At 44.4% G+C, this 18,646-nt stretch overlaps 1 protein-coding gene across 3 annotated transcripts in view; it reads left to right on the top strand.

Moving 5' to 3' along the window:
- Nucleotides 1-4,608, top strand: part of stxbp5a (syntaxin binding protein 5a (tomosyn)) — a 91,209-nt gene extending 86,601 nt beyond the window's left edge. Inside the window, exons 22-28 of one of the 3 annotated variants that reach the window (XR_008416200.1) lie at nucleotides 266-547; nucleotides 609-978; nucleotides 1,043-1,208; nucleotides 1,271-1,382; nucleotides 1,455-1,675; nucleotides 2,391-3,202; nucleotides 4,390-4,608. Coding sequence is in view for 2 of the 3 variants with exons in the window: in XM_053880339.1 (XP_053736314.1) it covers nucleotides 266-547; nucleotides 609-978; nucleotides 1,043-1,208; nucleotides 1,271-1,382; nucleotides 1,455-1,675; nucleotides 2,391-2,432 (1,193 nt within the window). In the remaining variant the exon portion in view is untranslated. Of the gene's footprint in view, nucleotides 1-265; nucleotides 548-608; nucleotides 979-1,042; nucleotides 1,209-1,270; nucleotides 1,383-1,454; nucleotides 1,676-2,390 lie in introns of all 3 variants that reach the window. The other 2 variants (XM_053880339.1, XM_053880341.1) reach the window with 2 other exon arrangements.
- The last annotated feature ends 14,038 nt before the right edge of the window (nucleotides 4,609-18,646 follow it).

Raw genomic sequence — 18,646 nt, 5'->3', positions numbered from 1 at the left:
CACGTAAGCTGGGTACTTAAGTTGTGGAGGCTAAATAAATATGGCTTCAAATGTGGCTAAATGGAGCCCGAAGTGTCTGAGCTCATCGATCAAACCTGTTGCTGCCGGTGGATGTCTGACCTCCTGGGATCACTGTTGGATAGATTAGTTAGCACTGCATCTGCTCTTGTGCAACTACGTGGTGAGACTCCCGATCCAGGCTTGTGTGGTTTGCGATTTCCCAGACCGAGTGCAGGTGCTTTACCTCTCTCTTCTCTCCTCACTGTCCTCCTGTCTGTATGTCCGCCTCGGGGTGCCAACCCACTAGACCACCGGGACAATTCCTTCAGCCGCTCGCGCTCCTCCAGCGTCACCAGCATCGACAAGGAAGCTAAAGAAGCCATCATCTCCTTCCACTTCTGCGAGGCCTTCGCCCGGAAGGGAGACTCCACTCTGTCCCCCTGCCTCTATGTGGGCACCTCACTGGGCACCGTGCTCGCGCTGGTGCTTACACTGCCACCTGCCGGGGAGCAACGGCAGCTACAGCCTGTCATCCTTTCACCCACAGGTTGAGATTTTATGAGTGAAACGTGGAGACAAGAGACTAACAAAAGTGTGTTTCTCCACAGGAATGCTGGTGCGGGTGAAGGGCAGCATCTTGAGAATGGCCTTCTTAGACTCTACAGGTTCTTTATTGTCCCCCGCGTTCGAGCCGTGGTATGAGCCCAACATCAACGCGGATGGAGAAGAGAGGGAGAAGGTCAGGAAACGGCGCCCGGTCTCCGTCTCCCCCTCCCTGTCCCAGGACCTCAATGAGAGCCAGTACGCCGTGGTGTGTTCGGAGAAACAAGCCAAAGTCATGGCGCTGCCGTCGCAGACCTGCATCTACAAACACAGCATCACGGAGACCTCCTTCATCCTGCGGGCCGACGTGGTGCACATGAGCCAGGGCGTTTGTCTGGCCTGCTTCTGTGCCAACGGCCACATCATGACCCTCAGGTGGGACCCTCCACCCCCCAGGCTCTGACAAACGGTGTTTCACGCTCTTCTTCGTCCTCTCCAGTTTGCCGGGTCTGAGGCCGCTGATGGACGTGAACTACCTACCGCTCACGGACATGCGCATCGCCAGAACGTTCTGCTTCACCAACCTGGGTCAGGCCATGTACATGTGCTCCCCCACTGAGATCCAGAGGATCACGTACAGCACGGACACCTGCGAGAACCTGCAGGTCAGTTGTCTCCAACAAGCTCTAGTCCTGGCTTGTTCTGATGGTGTCCCATGCTGATCCAGGAGATGCTTGGCGAGTTATTCACTCCTGTGGAAACGCCTGAAGCTCCCAACAGGGGCTTCTTCAAGGGTCTCTTTGGTGGTGGGGCTCAGTCCCTGGACAGAGAAGAGCTGTGTAAGTGCCCCCCGTCTTCTTCACATGTGACTACAGTTGCTGCTCACGCTCTTGTGTTTTCTTCCGCGACAGTTGGTGAGGTAGCAGCAGGGAGAGCATCCAAGAGTCTGGCGCAGCACATTCCCGGCCCAGGGGGCATCGAGGGCATGAAGGGGGCGGCCTCGGGGGTCGTGGGAGACCTGGCTCGTGCGCGGATAGCCCTGGACGAGAGAGGTCAAAAACTGGGGGAGCTGGAGGAGAGGACGGCCGCCATGATGGCCAGCGCCGACTCCTTTTCTAAACACGCCCACGAGGTACCGTCACTCAGTCGCCCGCTTGGTTTAATGCGAAGCATGGAAATGTGTCATTCATGCGCTGCCCACCGGAGGCCACAAGGGGGCAGTAGACGCTTTCCTCTCATCAAATGAGATTCCTGTTTTTGGTTTAGTGTTTGTTGACACCATATTATTGTAATAATAATATTATTATTATCCTTTAGAGTCACATTAAACCAATTGACAGATGTTCTACTACACAAATTCTGTGACAGTAAAATGAAATGTACTTCCTTGTACTGTGCCGTCTCTAGCGTTTCTTGCATCACATTTCAGGCAACACTGAAGTCAAAATTTTGGCAACAAGTCACGGTGTGTATATATTGATCATCACATCAAAATGGAAGAGGAGCTGATGGACACAGATGCGGTGGTGTCCCCCATCTTTTTTTCATTTTTTTATTTTTGCTTACAACATGCTTTTTCAGTAGATAATGGTACAATTCTACCTTTCCGATCTGCTAAGTTTAGAAGAAGTTTAGATCCAACAACTGCGACTGCAGACGCGGAAGTAACTATAATAGACTGTAGTTCCACATGTAGCTCAGGGTTATTGGATGACTTCAAAATAAACCCCCCCCCCACACAGGTTCTGCTCTCTAACCTCATCTGTGATGCTTCAGCTGAAGAAGATGAATGTGCTTTTGCTCCAGCTACAGTGGAACTCTGTTGATGTTCTGCATTCCTCTTCCAGATGATGCTCAAGTGCAAAGATAAAAAGTGGTACCAGTTCTGACCAGTGATGACGGAGGGCCTGAGCTCCATGGACTTGACCGCCACCTTCCATCGACCCATAGTGACCTCCCTCTCATGTCCCTGTCCGCCCATCCTCCTCTCCAAGCCTTCTTCGCCGACCGGTGGGATTCTCTTCCCGAGCACAATGTTGAACACTGTTCTTACCTCAGTCTGTGAGCGGAACTGGGGGGCGGAGCGCGGAGAAGGGCCAGCCTCCGCGGGAGCTAAGGAGCGGCGTCTTTTTTATGTTCTCGTCTCTTCCGTCCTCTCCGGGCATCTCTCACGCTCATTTGCCAAAACTGTCCGTGGCTGTCCCTCTGCTCCGTGGGGACTGAAAAGAGACGCTCAAGAGTATTGTTAAATTGTACAAAGTAGGATTCTAAATATGTGGTTATATCAACATAAAGCTAATAAATGTGCAACACTGTATCCACTTCCGAGAATAATGTGAGCAAGTCCCGGGAAGGAGGTGGCGGGAGGCCGCGCTCGGGAGGAAGTGACGCCTCCTCTATGCAGAGAGTCACGGGGGAGGCAACTTATTCTGATGTTCACTGGACATTTGTCATCTTGCTCGACCTCTAGACTCTCCTCTGTGTGTCCCTGACTTTAGTGTGTGTGTGTGTGCGTGCGTGTGTTTGTCCATCTCTTGCCATGTTCAGTTCCGTCAGTATTTTGGGGGGAAATCTCTTATTTTTCTATTGTTGTAAAAGTGCCGGACATTGTCAAGCAACCAGTTTCTCCACATGAAAAGGGCTGGAGTATCCAAGGATGGTAAGTAAGGGAACGGCATCCAACCACGCATCTTCATTTCTTCTTTACTCTCCTCCACATCTGTCAAATGATCCTCGTCGTGCTACCGTTTCATTTTTCACATGGTGAATCTCTCCGGTCTGTCGGGCTTTTGAAACCTTTATTTGTATATAAGTAAATATTTTTGACAATCTTAACTGCTAAAGTTATTGTCGAGGTTGCCGGGGCAACACAAGAGGAGCGAGGCCATATTTTTTCTGACGCCAAAGAGTTGCTTTAGCTTTTCCATTGCTCTAATATTTAGCCTCAGCAGCTTACATTGTCACACGTGCAGGTCCAGCCATGGAATTCGTCTGTGAGGCCCAACATAGAGTCACTTCCTGTTTCTCATTTGGCAGCGCCTGGCTATTGGACAGGAGGGGAAAAAAAACATGCTGCCTTCATTATGTGACCGTTTGTTATCGAGTTATTATTTAGTTATTAGTTATTATTTTTACTCACTGCAGGGTGTTATAGTTTATTATGATTTTTAAAAAGTATTGGTGTATTGAAGAATTTATATACATATGCTATACATTCAATATGGAAATGGAGTGAACAATATTGACATGGAATGGTATAAGAATCTGCAGTGAAAACGCTGGCACTTTCTGTCCCCATACAGTCGCCGTAGATCCGTTATCAAACCAGATCTTAGCGTAAATTTGTTGGGTTTGCAAAAAAAAGAGGGATGCGTTATATATGCGTTGTCATTTGTAAACATATTTTCTGGCATTTCTCTTGGTTATTTACAGCCTTTGAGCGTGTTTACGAGTCTAGCGCTGCTTCAATGAGAAACAGTGATCTTTGTGAAGTTCTATTTTAATATGACACAGTTGAGTCAAAATACTAGTCTCGTCTTCGAGAGGGTTTTGTGTTCATTGAATGGGTGTTTATCGTCTTTTTATTTGTGATTATTGACGTGCTTGTCCCACTTGTCGTCAGCCCCGTCGAAAAAGGACATATTTCTCGTCCCTTTACTCATTTTCTTCACTGATATACTTTATTATTATTTTCTCTTCCGTCCCGTGCTGAGTCTTACACTGACTCTTCACAGCTTCTAACACACTTTGCCCCTTGAGATGATGGAAGAAATGCAGGTTAACACTCCCAACGCTTGCTTTATTTCTGTTTTCTGTCTGGTGTCTGATGCTGTTTTACTTCCTTAGTTCCACACACCGAGAGGGAGCCCCCCTTCTACCTGCCACACTAACATCTTCCGCCCCAGACGCCGCAGTCGTCGCTGGTTTGCAGTATTTTTCTCATTGTAGCCAATTTTTCTTGTACAGTTTTATGCAACTTTCACATGGATGTTTAATGACTTTATCTGCTGCCACAAATTTAGAAATTTATGTAGATAGAGATTACTGTGCAATGGAAAAAAATAAAAGTGGAAAATGTATTTGTGGCTGATGTTTTTCATATTTGTGCACATAAAGAATTATTTAATATTTCATTTCCCCCTGCATTGTAATCTTAAATGTCCTTTTTATATTTCCTCATTTATTTCATTGAATTATTTGAGATCTGATGCCTAAAATGTTTAATATCATAATTTGCAATTAATATTCTACAAGCTCTTAATTTAAAATATTTTTTTGTTCATGTTTTAGTATTGTTTTGCCCTTATACAGATTGTTTATTACCAATTATTAATAAATATATTACATTTAATTATTGTTTTTTTTTTTACTTTTACTTTGAATCATTTTGCGAAAACAATTTTAATTTACAAAAAATCGTTTTGAATGTTAAATGAGTAGGCTTTACTTTTACCCAAAAAACAAAAAAGGAATCTATATATTTATATATATATTACGTGTATTGTGTCAATGTCATCTACGATTAGAAAGCAGTGCTATCTATTAATGAGTAAAAATAAAAATAATGATACAACTAAATCATTTAGTTAATTGTCATAAAGACATGTAAGTTGTTGCTTATTTCTTAAATAATATTTTTTTGAAGTTAGCGAAAATGATCTGTACTCATTTCACCACTAGAGGGCAGCCGACCTGAAGCGTTCCCGGTCTCCTGAGGAGGTTGCTGCTCATGCAGGACCTGTAGCTCCTGCGCACAACGACCCAGAGTGTTATGTCCTCCGTTGTGGTCATTATTGATGACCACGAGATGCTCGGGTTTCTTCCGAAGCGATTTAAAAGGGGGGCGTTTCAGAGGTCACCCTTCTTCCAGAGGCCAGTGCGCTTTTTCAGCTTGAGTTACCAGATTGAGCACTTTAAAGTTGTTGTGGCCGCCAGTCTCCTGCACTTACCTTCGCATGGAGCTGCCAGCGTTCGACAGCCAGGATCCGATTTCAGTGTTGAGAAGCCGAAGGTGTGTGACGGCGATATTTCCCCACAGTTATCGCTGTCCATCCTTGTTCTTCCCCCTGATCTGAGCTGGATTGGGTCGCGGAGGCAGCAGCTGAAGTCAAGAAACCCAGACTCCACCAGAGGAAGAACCCTCCCTGACTTTATAATAAAGCAAACAAACCTGAAATACAAATAAAGACTTTGACATCATGATGAAATAAGACTGAACATGCTTATCTTTCCTCCGTCTTCACCCTTCCTCGCCGCTCCGCATCCTCACCTCTCCTGACCATGGAGACACCTGGAGCGTGAAGCTCCTCAGGTGCTCCGCAGGTGCTTTTGTTGAATAAGTGATGAATCCGACCGGACGCGCTTCAGCTTTACGAATGTGCTCCTGCAGGAGAGAAGCTTCACAGCGTCGCTCGCTCTCTTCATCCTGACCTCATTCATTCAGACCTGTACGGGCCTCCGTATGTTGGGAGGACGGGTGAGGGACGACCACAGCTTGACTGTCCACAGCAGATGCCCATCGAAAATAACTATATAGTTTGTCAGAGCAAGAGATTCCTGGTTCTGTTAAAGGATGAAACATTTGGACACTACGTTAAATAAGAGTTAAAGAAACTGAGCAAGTACGATCTCAATAAATAAAAATATATTTTTAAATTTTTTAAATAAAAGTTATAAATAAATATATAAATATTTCCACCCACATGGTGGTTTTTATTTATTTATTTTTAACCCAATATGAACGCCTTACGTGTATTGTTGATGTATTTTTGCAATGTGCTTCATCGGGCAGCAGGTGGCAGCAGCGTCGCACTGATCCTCAAACGCACGTCTGTCCAGCAACTGATGTTTAAACCATGACAACATGAGCTCTGCTGCTTTCACTCGTTTTTAACCACAGCCGGTCACATGACCGCCAGCTTTCGGGAGGATTATTTATTTATGACTTTTTTAAACAATAAAAATACCTTATTATACCTTATGTCTAAAAGAACGTTTCTACTTACAAAATGTAACTCAATAAATTTAAAGTAAAAGCTTGTGCTACGCCATTGATAAAAGAGACAAACCATGAACGGCTTTTTAAAATGACAAAGTTAACAGTTTTGGAAAAAATGAATTTGTTTTAATGAGTAAAAATGAGCATATAGTTTTTCAGAATTGCCTGGAAACGTAATAATCAAAAACAAAAATGCAAATTTAATAAAAAAAAAAAAAAGATGTATTCATCGAGCAAAGACCTGACAATAATAATTCAAAAAAAGAAGGTCATTTTGCTTGATAAGAAAACTGCTATGTTCAACCCAAGTAAAGACTTCAGTCTTATTCTCTCCATAAAGGAGAGAGGATCAGATCTGAGGTCCAGGAGGCGCCTGCTCGCGGGGTCGTGACCCCTACACGAGACAAGCTATCATGCAAAGTGGTGTCATAACATCAGAGGAGGACATGTGCTTTTCATTATCATCCGTCCTGTAGCTGATGGGACGGAGGGGAAGTGGGGGGCGGGGTGGAGGGGCGTTTGATTAATTCAGATTGACTGGCGCCGTGAGGAGAAGGTCAGCGGCAAGAATTGTTTGTTGATGCACACCAGTTGAACCCTTGACCTTGTTAGCCGGGGCAGAAATGTGGGGTTCACTCAGCAAATGAAGTGAGGCAGTTGCCGTGGTGACGGGAGGGAGGAGCGGCCGCACTTGTCGTTCACCATTACGGAAATCTGGAGGTGTGTCATCTGAAACGTTGGACAAACAAACCAGTGTACACACACAAGACAAAACACAACATGCAGTTGTAAACAGTGGGAGGCAAGTAACGGGAGTAGTAAAAGGGTTTCGCTGCCGCTGACAGGTCTTGACGCTTCTTCTCACTCAAGTGCTCAAGAGTTGTGTGGAAATGTGTTTGTCTTTGATCACTGACTGACACTTCAGTCCAGACTCATGAAGAATGTCTCCGGGTATTTTTGTCGAATCTCCTCGGCACAAACAAATCCAGCGACTATTCTTGACACAGGTTTGCTGAACGTGCTGCCAAATGATTATTTTTAACTTCCTAAATTGCTCGACTGGAACAGTTTGAGTGCAGCGCGGCTTCTCGGAAATGCAGCGAAAACTTGCAGAATAAAAGGGTTTTATTTTCACATAGAAAATACAGATGTCAAATGTCAGTGAGGATTCTACAAATACATGTATTTGTATGTAGCTTCATGTCTGTTAATGTTTATCATTTCCACCTGTCCTCTGGTTTAAATAAACTATATGTTAATATCATTGTATATATATGAATTTGATAGCATTTTCCGCTATTTTAATAAAAAGAAAAATGAAAATAAATTAAACTTCTTGTTCATTATGATAAAGTCTTTTATTATAGTAAGCTTTTATTCTTACTACTGCTCATTAATTGAGCTTTTTTGATGGTTTTCTGTAAAATATTTTCAAGTGTATGACTTCAAGTTCACAAGGCTTTGATTATCCTGGAGTTCGTATGCAAGTCATGCCGTGTAATGAATCAATATTTAATGCTTGCTTTGAAACGGCATCTTAATTGGACGCCATAAGACAGTCGCTGAAGAGGTTTTCCGAAGTTTCTCTTTAATAATTCATGCAATTGATTTCCACTGTCGCCATTTAATTACCGGCGGAATATGGTATGAGGCTGTGATGATGAAAGCGCCGCCGAAGATTATGGTTTGTAAACGCGGCCTGTTTTTGAGGACGGCGTTGGCGAGGAGACGATGGCGTCTTGTTACCAACCTTGCTGTTCCGTCTCCAGCACTTGGCCTTGTCCTTGTTCACGATGATGCCTGACTTGCTCGAACAATGCGCTTCAGTTCTGTGAATAATTCCCAGCTCTCACTTGCTTTCTGGCTCAACTGAACTGAACTGAATTTGTTTTTCAACCAAGTGAAGTGATGTTTCAGCACATTTTGAACAGTCTTTGGACGTGATATTGACTCGAAAACGACTAGTCGACTATAATCGACTCATCCATTAGTTGGGAACTGCTGAGACTCCGGGAGAACAAACTTTGTTTTCAGCAAGTAAAATGTTACTTTTCAAAGTGCCACTGTAACACTGTACACTACAATTGGACGGGTCACTTGTTTGTCATAAGGAACAAAAATCCCAATAGCAAAATACGGATATGAATCAATAGAACAACGCAGTGTCCTTTGCTGGAAGGTTCCTGACGTGCAGACTTTTAGCTAGGAGGGCGTCAGGGCATCTGCAAAACATGAAAAAATGGAGGCCCGATTCTTGACCGTAGCTTGGCCGCCAGATTACGCTGATATATGGCGGTATCTGGTAGCCAAGCTACGGTCGAGAATTGGGCCTCCATTTTTTCATGTTTTACAGACGCCCAGATGCCCTCCTAGCTAAAAGCCTGCGCCGTGGTTTGCTGACGTAAAGGAACCAAGAGTCTCTTCTTCGGGTTGAAGAACCTGAACTCAGATCAGAATACATTGATTCAGATCGTGGAGAAAGTGCTGATCTAAGCCTAGTTTTTGTCTCATTCTCTCCAACATTGGGTTTTACTTCTAAGCCAGAGGGCACTTGCTGTTCATCACTTGAAATGCTCACTTCAAACCAAGACTCCGGAGCTGACTTGAAATGATTCAGAAGATACCAAAGTGTGAATTGAATTGACATGACTTCAAAACAATGGGACAAGAGGGACATTTTAATAACAAGCACTACTCTTCCGTTTCTTTACTTTCTCCTTGTCTCCTCTTCTGTGTCCAACAAAATGAACAACACAACATTATGTTGTTATTTCTTCTGAACAGTCGGCTAGCATCCAGGCTAACGTTAGCTTGAACATACGTCGGCTTTGGCTCCGCCCATATCCTCTCCATTGGTTCACCATACGAAGTAAGAGAATCACAGCCGATGCAAGAGGTTGCAGAAACGCTGCTGCTGGCATTTCCAGAACTTGATACATACAGTAAAGAAAACACACCATGGCAGCCAATGATCCTTATGTTGTCTTTACCTAAGTGACACTTCGTAGTGGAGGGCACTCAGAACCAAGTGCTGGAGTTAAGGCTGGGCAATGGGACTGGGCCGGAGTCCCATATTGCACTACAACAGGTAACGCTCCAGGAACACTAACTTCAGGTTTCACTTAACTGTTGAACAGCTAGTCTCAAAGCATTTTCGTTTCAGCCTTTTGTGGCACAGAGTCCACAGCATGACCGAGCCGTTCGCTTGTTGTCTCGGCGGCACTTGACTGACAGGTTTTCGGTCCACGTCCAGGGTGAAACCTGGCTCATCAGAGGGATGTGGCTGATCAGGATGGATCTGGTTTCTCCATTGTCCAGAGCCGGCGCAGCCAAGTGTTGGAGGTGAGGAAAGGTTCTCTGATTCAGAAATGAAGTCAGGCGCTCCTTTCCTCAGCCTCCCGCCTGCTACACTTGGCAACTTCCTCGCCGAGGATTTGTCAACTAAATGGTCGAATTCACGGCTGAAACCACAGAATGGACGCAGCAGAGCAGCAAATCCTCTCATTTCCTGCCTTTTAAAGCATTTGTCTTTTACTTGACGTATTTATCTTTCATGAGTTTTTTCCCTCTTAATCTCACCGACTCTCTACGAGACACTAGTCTGCGACGATACGTCAACTGGCCAATCCACATGATACACATATGATTCTGTTCACCAGCAGCCTGAGTCTCATTATATTACTATTTTACAAACTAAAATCATGATTTTATTGCATCTATCAAAGGACAAACGTGGCTTTGTTGGCAGCTGAGCTATTTTCTCTGCATGTCTTTGGTGTCTCAGTTACTGGTGGCATGGCAGCACACACCTTTTTTCTCGGTAACATCTCAGTCTGCCACTCCACGTTTGCCTGGACTCTCTCTCTCTCTCCGGCAGGAGGGATTTGTCAATCATCAGTTTTTAATCCTGCACAGCTATTTTTATGCTCACGTGATTTATTAAAGACATCGCTGTGGCCCAGCCTGCGCCCGCTGTGTTTGGTGGAAACCATGGGAAGCAGAGTTCCTCAGGTTCCTTCCTGCTAATCTAAACACCACGACTGACTGAAGTTGTTGGGTTTGGGAGCAGGATTGTTCTAATATAATCTGCCTTGAAGCTGAGTCAGCGCGGCCCAGTGCAGTGAAGGAGACGCCCGCACGGCGCTGAATCCTTCATGATGAGCTACAGTTCAGTCCCTTCCAGCTGTAATGGGGCGAGAGGTGGGAACACAGACAGGACACAGAGAGACAGTGGAGGGTGGTGTTCACTTTGTTGCTAGCGTTCATCATGTCTGAGAGCATGAAGCTTCGTTGATGCTTGTTCAAATGATGGAGTCTCACAATTCCAACATGGAACTGACTTTCGCTATAGATTATAAGACGCTACTTTTTTCTCGCGGTCTGAACCCTCTGACTCATATATATGGATATTTACAGGCTGAAGAGTGTCATGCGACCATAATATTGAGCCTCCAAACCAATGAAATCACAGGCGTTTTATTGACCCAGTATTACTTTATTTTTACCTTGTTTTTATACTGCTGTTTATAGTTTATTATTATTATTATTATAGTGCACATCTTGTATTGCACACTTCCTTTTTATTGGATGCAGGGACACAAAGAATTTCACCATGTGTTGTACCTTGTTTATCTGTATGTGTGACGAATAAACCTCTTGAATCTTGAACTCGATCTTGAGCACTCAAAATATGCTGTTTTCACCCGCATGTCTGCAAGCTCCGCCCACAGAGCTGTTCTCCTGGAGGGAGAAGCAGCAGCTGAGACCAGCTGTGGTGTCAAAAAGTCAGACACGCAGGCGGAAAGAGCGTATTTTGTGCGCTTTAATGTCAATAAAAGATGTGAGGAGTCCGTGATTCAGGTCCAGAACATTGCCCAGTCTGTTTCATGAGTCATTCTCCATGCTGGACCCAGTTATCCAAACTAGTTTAGAAGTGATCCCCATCCATTTTTAAGCCTTTCTACGGCACAGACAGCACCACTGCTTATGTATGAACAAGATGTCTTTTCCTTCTTAGGTTTAGTGGGGGTGGCTAAAATCTGGTGCTCTCTATAGTCAGTAAATTCACGGTGAATTAGACAGCTACATTTCATCACTGTTGTATCCCAAGCCATTCTAGTGCCTTGACAATGTACAGTGACAGGTCCGACTTCCTCCACAGCAGTAAACAAGCATTAGACAAGACCATAATTTCTGTGTTTCCATGGAGCTCCTGCTTTCAACCCGGCCAGCAGACTGAGGTTTCTAATGAAAACATGGGGTTTGGTTGTCATGTGACTGGGGTTGCATGTTGCTGTGGAGGCTTCCCTGACAATGTGCACATGCTGGGTGGAGGTGCTGTTTGGTGGCTTGGAACTCATCACTAGGTGTCGCTGGAATTCACAAATGACAACCTTAATCGTTGCTCACATGTCGGTTCCCAAAATTAATGAGCCAGAATGAAACAAAAATCTTCATAAATGAAACATTTTTTTCCCCTTCTGTCATTATAAAAGCGGAAAATTCACAGCGCTGCTCGCAGCCTCGCCGTATCCCGGGGTGACTGACAGTCTGGAGCCTTCATTAAAGTTTCAGGCATTGTCGGCCTGGGAAAAAAAAAAAAAAGTGAGAAAGGACGTTTTGATTCAGGAGTGACCTTCTGCTTTTATTTCCAACGAACACGTCGGAGTTCACTGAAGTTGTGAGCCAGCCTTGAGGATGTGGAGGTCGAAACTGACACGGTGCACCCTGAAACAACACGAGGAATATGTTGGCAAGGTTGTGTCTGACACAAAAAAACATTCCTTTCTGCCTGTATAGTGCAGCTATATTTCTTTTTTTTTTTTTTTATATATATATATATATATTAGGCTGTATATCGGCGTATCAGTATGTATATCGGCGTCGCTATTTCGAGTTCCTGTATGAAATTCCTCTGCAGTGTCTGAGTGGTAAATGACCCTGGTTTTCAGTAATTTTGGTTAGCGAAACACGCTGCCTGTGCAAACAGAGAAAATGGACCCTGGGTCCATCACAACAGCGACCACTAAGTGCGCAGCCTCGCTCGCTCATTCCATCCCTCCCTTGATCGTTTTTTAATGTGCTGCTTGATAAAACAAGGTGCCGCAGCTAACAAATGACCAGCGTGTGGTGATCTCCGCCGTCTTCCCGTCCATCGGCCTGGCGTGGAGGCAGCGCGGCGCACACACACACACACACCCGCTGGAATTTCCACGGATGCTGGCATTTTCATTTTGGAATTTTTAAGCGAGTGTCTGGCGGCTGCCGGCGTTTCCTAGGCAACAGTGTGATTGGGAGAGGGGATTTGAACGGCTGCTGTCGGTGAGGGGAAACTGAGCGCTGCCACGGGGAGACGTGGGGCCCGGAGAGAGTTTACATTAAATGTAGGTCAATCATAAGCCTCTATTAAGTCTCCGCGCTGCTGAGGCCTTTTCATTTGCTCGACTGGTGGGTTCCATGAAGAGAGAGCGCTGTTATTGCTGCAGCTGGAGTCTCATGAATGAGTCGGTGGCTGGGCGAATGAGGGGGTGACACCCTGCAGGTTTGTTGACCGTCCTTTAAGAAAGTGACGCTAAGAACCGAGAGTCTGATGCAGTGCTCGGAGGAGCTTCTGAAAATTGACTCCTGCATCACTTCAGAATTCTCTCTGAAACTTGGTCTCTGATGGATCAGTTTTCACTCCAGTGATGGGGTTCAGTCCACAGCAGGGGTCGCCAAACTGTTCCAGCGCAGGTTTTTCGACCAACCAGTCAAGAACAAACAGTTCAACCAATGAGGAGTCAGCTGTGACAAGCGTCAGCTGACTGACTACAGACTACCTGGCTGGTGAAGCTGTGTTTGCACGCGATTGGTTGGACCAGAAACCCGCCCCCACTGAGGCCCCTTCTGGAAGAGTTTGGTGACCCCTTGTCCACTCCGTAGGTCAGAATCTTTATTTTCTTTTCAGAGAAATCTTTTGGCAAAATACCTGTTTCTGTGTCAAAAGCACTGAAAGCGCATGTGTTTTTTCACGCAGTTTCTGGAGCTTCTGATCTACTTGTACCTTTAAGATTATATCAAGAACTTTTGGTGCCTGTCATGGCATCACATTGTAGAGCTGCTGATCCCCAACAAAACCTACCAGGACTCCGATTCTCAGGTGGGTTTCTTTTACTGGACTTAAATCTAGAGGAGACTCATTTAAATCACTCACTTTTAGAGGCTTGAATTTATGGAATCTCCTCCAAACATGTCTTAGTTCTCGCTCCATGGTCAAGCTAGTGCAGACATTCTTTGCTGTTTTGCCTGTGAAGCAGTTTGTGAACTGCGTTCTAAAAAGTGCTACATAAACAAAGCTTCATTATTATTACTACTACTCCTGTGAATGCTTTTTCAATCTTGAAAAAAAGATAAGCATTGGGAAAATTCAACCATGATCATCGTGGAAAGCTATTTTTAGAAGTAGTCTCGGCAGAAATGTAGTATTTGCTTCTAAAAAGTGGAGTATCTAAATAGAAAGTTGCTATATTTTGACACAAAGTTGTAAGCGAATGCTATCACTTTATCCTCTGGTTGTGTTGAATTGTACAGTACAAACCAAAATCAAATTGTCTTTGAATAGCGCTTGGTTTCACCTCGTGGTGGGCGATATGATGCTTTATATCGTATGTATGAATGAAAAAAAAAAAGGCTATAGTGTCATTTTTCTTCTGTAGTTTCTGTCGCAAATTTGCAGGGTAGTTTTGGCTAATATTCCCACAAAGAAGATGCCAGATGTCTCTGGTTTAGCAACACTGCACTGCTTTACATTAGTCACCGCTCAGCAAATTCACATACAGAACTATGATCAGTCCATGACTCAAGACAGAGCAGTGAGAGGTGTCCATTGTAGTGTTTAAAAAATATATATTTATTGTATTTTTTTTATCACAGCAATAAACGCTTGTTGCCCCGGAAAAAAAAAGTTACCTGCTTTCACCGCATTCTTCCAAAAAAAAAACCTCACTGGATACAGTGCCTCTTTGGCTCACCCCCAAAATAAAACTGGCAGAACACGCGTCGGTGAAGCTACGAAGAACATCAGGGTTCGACCACTCAAGTACATGTAACAGTCATTTCTTATTTGTCGTCCTAATGCTGAGTGATTCTACACTAGGACCATATTTAAAAACTCCATGAAGAGTCACATTTGCTCCCAAAAGTCCAACACAGAATTCCGTTGACTTGTGTAGTGGCTGTGAACACACAGTCCCTGGTGCAGCTACACGTTTGGTCATGAATAGCTTATCTGCTGCTTGGCCTCCAGAGTGATGGCTGTTGTGAATGAGGGGGGTTTTGTGTCCCATCATGAGCTGCTTCACACCACCTCCCCGGTGGAGAGCCGCCCGCTTGCCTCAGCACTGAGGCAAGCGGACACTGAGAGCTTGGGATGCTGTTCGGGGAAAGGGCAGGGTTGGATTTCAAGGACTAAAACGCCTCTTCTGAGCAGCACGCTCCGTTTCATGGACTCATCTGCACCTCTGTTTATCGTCATTGTTTACCAACCATGTGCAACTCTTCAGCTCTGGACTGCTTTTCACAACCAAATTCTCATCTACTGAGCTTCCAAATGTGAGAATCTAGTGATTTCTGCTCCTCTTCTGCTTCCTCGCCCTGCTAACTCACTGCCTCTGAGCCCCATTAGCCGTGTGATGATGTCTTCTGAACATGATCATGGTCCTCCACATGAATCGCCATTGGACGGGAGTTTGGTTCCGTCTCCGTTGCATAAGTGAGATGCTGGGCGGAAGATCAGAGAGCAAAGGTCCGTCTCCTTGGTGATGGTTTTCGCAGGCAAACACACGGCAGCGCAGGTCAGTCTCTGAGAACAGCTTTGTTTTAACCACGGCTTCTATTTCAGGATGAGCAGGAACATTGGCGGGACTCGGTGCTGCCGCTGGTGTTCTGGCACAACACCAGCCCTTTATTACACTTGGTCCAAAAACGGCTTGCTACATGAATATGGTTGACTTTTTAGATTTTTTTTCTAAGCACTACACTACAGTCGGACAATATTCTAGATGCTACTTCATTATTTAACCAGTTTCTCCCTGCGGCTGAGAGAAAAGCACCTGACATTCCAAGGAATATGAGTGTTTTGAATACTCTTTTTTTATTGTCATCATCCTCCAACGTCTCCAACGTCTCTTGAGGCTGAACACATCCTCCCCCACATGAAACCCTCCATTCATCTTTCACTCTTGCGCTTTAATGACAGAGCGTAACCGCGTCGTCGCTTTTCCGCTCGTCCTCTTGATGAATTATACAGTAATTCAAAGTAATACCAATCCTGCGCGCTGGTTTTGGCTGCCCACAACACACCTTCGTAGGTCCTACGCTCTTTTTATAATCGATGCTTTTAGGCTGTCGCTTATCCTCACGCGATTACACAGAATCAATGATAGATAAAGTTCCAACACCTCACCTACACCCCGACACACGCCTGCTGAGAAGGATGTACAGGTGTCGGTATAAAATGATCCGACGTCTGTGGCCACCGTTGCTTGACTTGAAAAACTTGAAAAGTTTTTTTTGTTTTTTTTTTAATAGCTAACTTCACTATGTTACATCACCCCATTTAATTTTATGCTTTATTTATTTTTAAAAATGTATTTATTGGCATTAAAATGAACATTTACTTACTGAGAAATGTATATATACAGTGTATATATATATTATATATATAATATTAACAGGTATATATATATAAAAGCATCTGCCTTAAAATAAGCATTTTTCGTCCAGGGAAAAATAAATAAAGAATAAATTTATGATATTAAAAATATTAACAGGTTTATATATATATATATATATATATATATATATATATATATATATATATATATATATATATATATATATATATATATCCTGTCCTATATATATATTTATATATACAGTGTATATATATATTATTATATATGTATATAATATTAACAGGTTTTTATATATATATATACATATATATATATATATAAACCTGTTAATATTTTTAATATCATAAATTTATTCTTTATTTATTTTTCCCTGGACGAAAAATGCTTATTTTAAGGCAGATGCTTTTTAGGCCGAGCAGCCTCCCATTGGTTCCGAGAACTCGTTGTGATGTGAAATTATTGTTGTTGTTTATTCTCACTTTAATCCACAATGATTTAGTGTAATGGGAAATAACTTTTATAGTCTCTCTCAGAATCTGATGGATTGTAAAGAGAGACATGATGCTAAATCAAGCATGACATTGCTGAAACTGTTTTTACTGCATTGTGAAATGGCTGACTGACGTGTTCTGGACCTTTCATCCTTTTATTGTTCATTTATTAAGTGGAAATGATGACTCTACACGATCGTCATTTAGACATAAAACATTTACCAGATGCTCGCTCCAGTTTTCTGAAAGTATTTGTCCAAAAAACAAAGCAATTAGATTGTTTTCAGCAGCACTGTCATATCTCTTAGCTGCCTCCTCCCTGTGTGTGTACACAGCTCTAGTCCATTGTGGTGGGCTGATGTTTGCAGCTTCTGGAGTCTTCTGTCACAGCCGATCTGGCTGGATTGAATCAAGAACACGCGGCTGATAAACTGGCACTCGTGCCACACAATGTGCGGCGGCTGTCGATGCGATGTCTGTCCTCAGATGAACACAAAGACCGCATATGTGTCCCGCTGTGATAGAGGGAGCGGGCGCATGCCTCTTATTGATAACAATGCACGGCCTAATGGAATGGTTCAGGGCGGATTTGACAGACAGCGGTTTCACCAGCCGGTAATAACGCTCAGCTGCGAGGTGCCGGATGGATCCTGTTACGGCCGACTGCGATATCCTCCGACAGAAGGAATTTACGAAGCACAATTTGACGCTCAGAGGTCGATCATAATCTTGAACTAAATATAAAACAGTGGGGGGCAGTGTTGCTCTTACTACCCGATATGAAGCTCTGAGACACAAAGAAGACACAACAATGGTGGAAATTCTCCGTCCTCTGATACATTTAACAGCCTCACCAACCACCATCTCCTACAATGCCCAGTTTCCTCTTTTGTTCAAGAGCTACATGATCAATACTTCTTCCACAGTCGCCATGTTGGTTTTGGAGTTTGCTGACGCTGGGCTGCTCCCCCTGGTGGATATATTGGTGAACTGCAACACCAACGTAAAGAACGTTCGGACGTGTTTCAACAGTGACTGTAACGTTTGAAACAGACGGGTACAAATCCGCACATAAAGGGGAGGAAAGTGTTCCTTTAAAGGAACTGCATCCTGCCTCCCTCTGCTGCTCCGCTCCTCGATTAACGCCTCAGCCGCCGCCACAGGACTCGCGCTAATCAGAGCAATTAGGCGACGGCCGCCATCTTAATTGAGGCAGCTGAGACTCCTCAATTAAAAATGCGGTACAGTGACAGTGATCGTCGATGAGGGACTGGGGTGTGGAAGAGGCGCGGCGCCACAGAGGGATCATCCTGCTAATGGTTCGCATGATGCCTTCGTGAGAGTGGGAAATGGCGGTGACGCGAGGCCACGCGGGGGTTATATTCAGGAGCATGTTTTTACCTGCGGTAATTGCTCCGGCGGATTCTTCCTGCGACGCTGTCAGGGTTTAAATAATGGAGTGAAGAGAGAAAACACAATTCAAACCACGCTGGTTTGTGGCTGAACAGAAGTGTGGAGCCTTGTTTCCACGGCGCCTCATTGTGGGGTTGTTTAGCGGAGGCTGAAGCATGGACAGAATTCATGGTGTAAAAGGAAGCTTTGCTCAGTGGAGTTCAGTGTCATGGAGACCACCAGAGGGCAGACTTGGAGGCCAATAGACCGACAACGTCTGAGCTGAGGATCTGGAGATCCTCAAGGAATTCGATCTGCCCATGACCCGGCTATGAGACTTGCTTTAAGATGAGGGATATATCATCTTCATTCGTTTTACTTCTGGCGACCTTCTGGATAAAATCAATCCCTTACCAAGCGTTGGGCTCTGTTTGTTTAAACAAACCTCCCGACCCGAAAAACATGCTGAGCAGCAGCGAGTGCTGTGCGGGGGGGGTTGTTTCAGGTCAGCGGGTGCTATACTTGGGAGAAGATCTATGTTCCCTGGC

Source organism: Synchiropus splendidus, chromosome 12 (assembly GCF_027744825.2).
Source record: "Synchiropus splendidus isolate RoL2022-P1 chromosome 12, RoL_Sspl_1.0, whole genome shotgun sequence".
NCBI classification, from domain to species: domain Eukaryota; kingdom Metazoa; phylum Chordata; class Actinopteri; order Syngnathiformes; family Callionymidae; genus Synchiropus; species Synchiropus splendidus.
The sequence above is the reverse complement of the archived record's forward strand: the minus strand, read 5'-3'. Positions and strand labels throughout refer to the sequence as shown.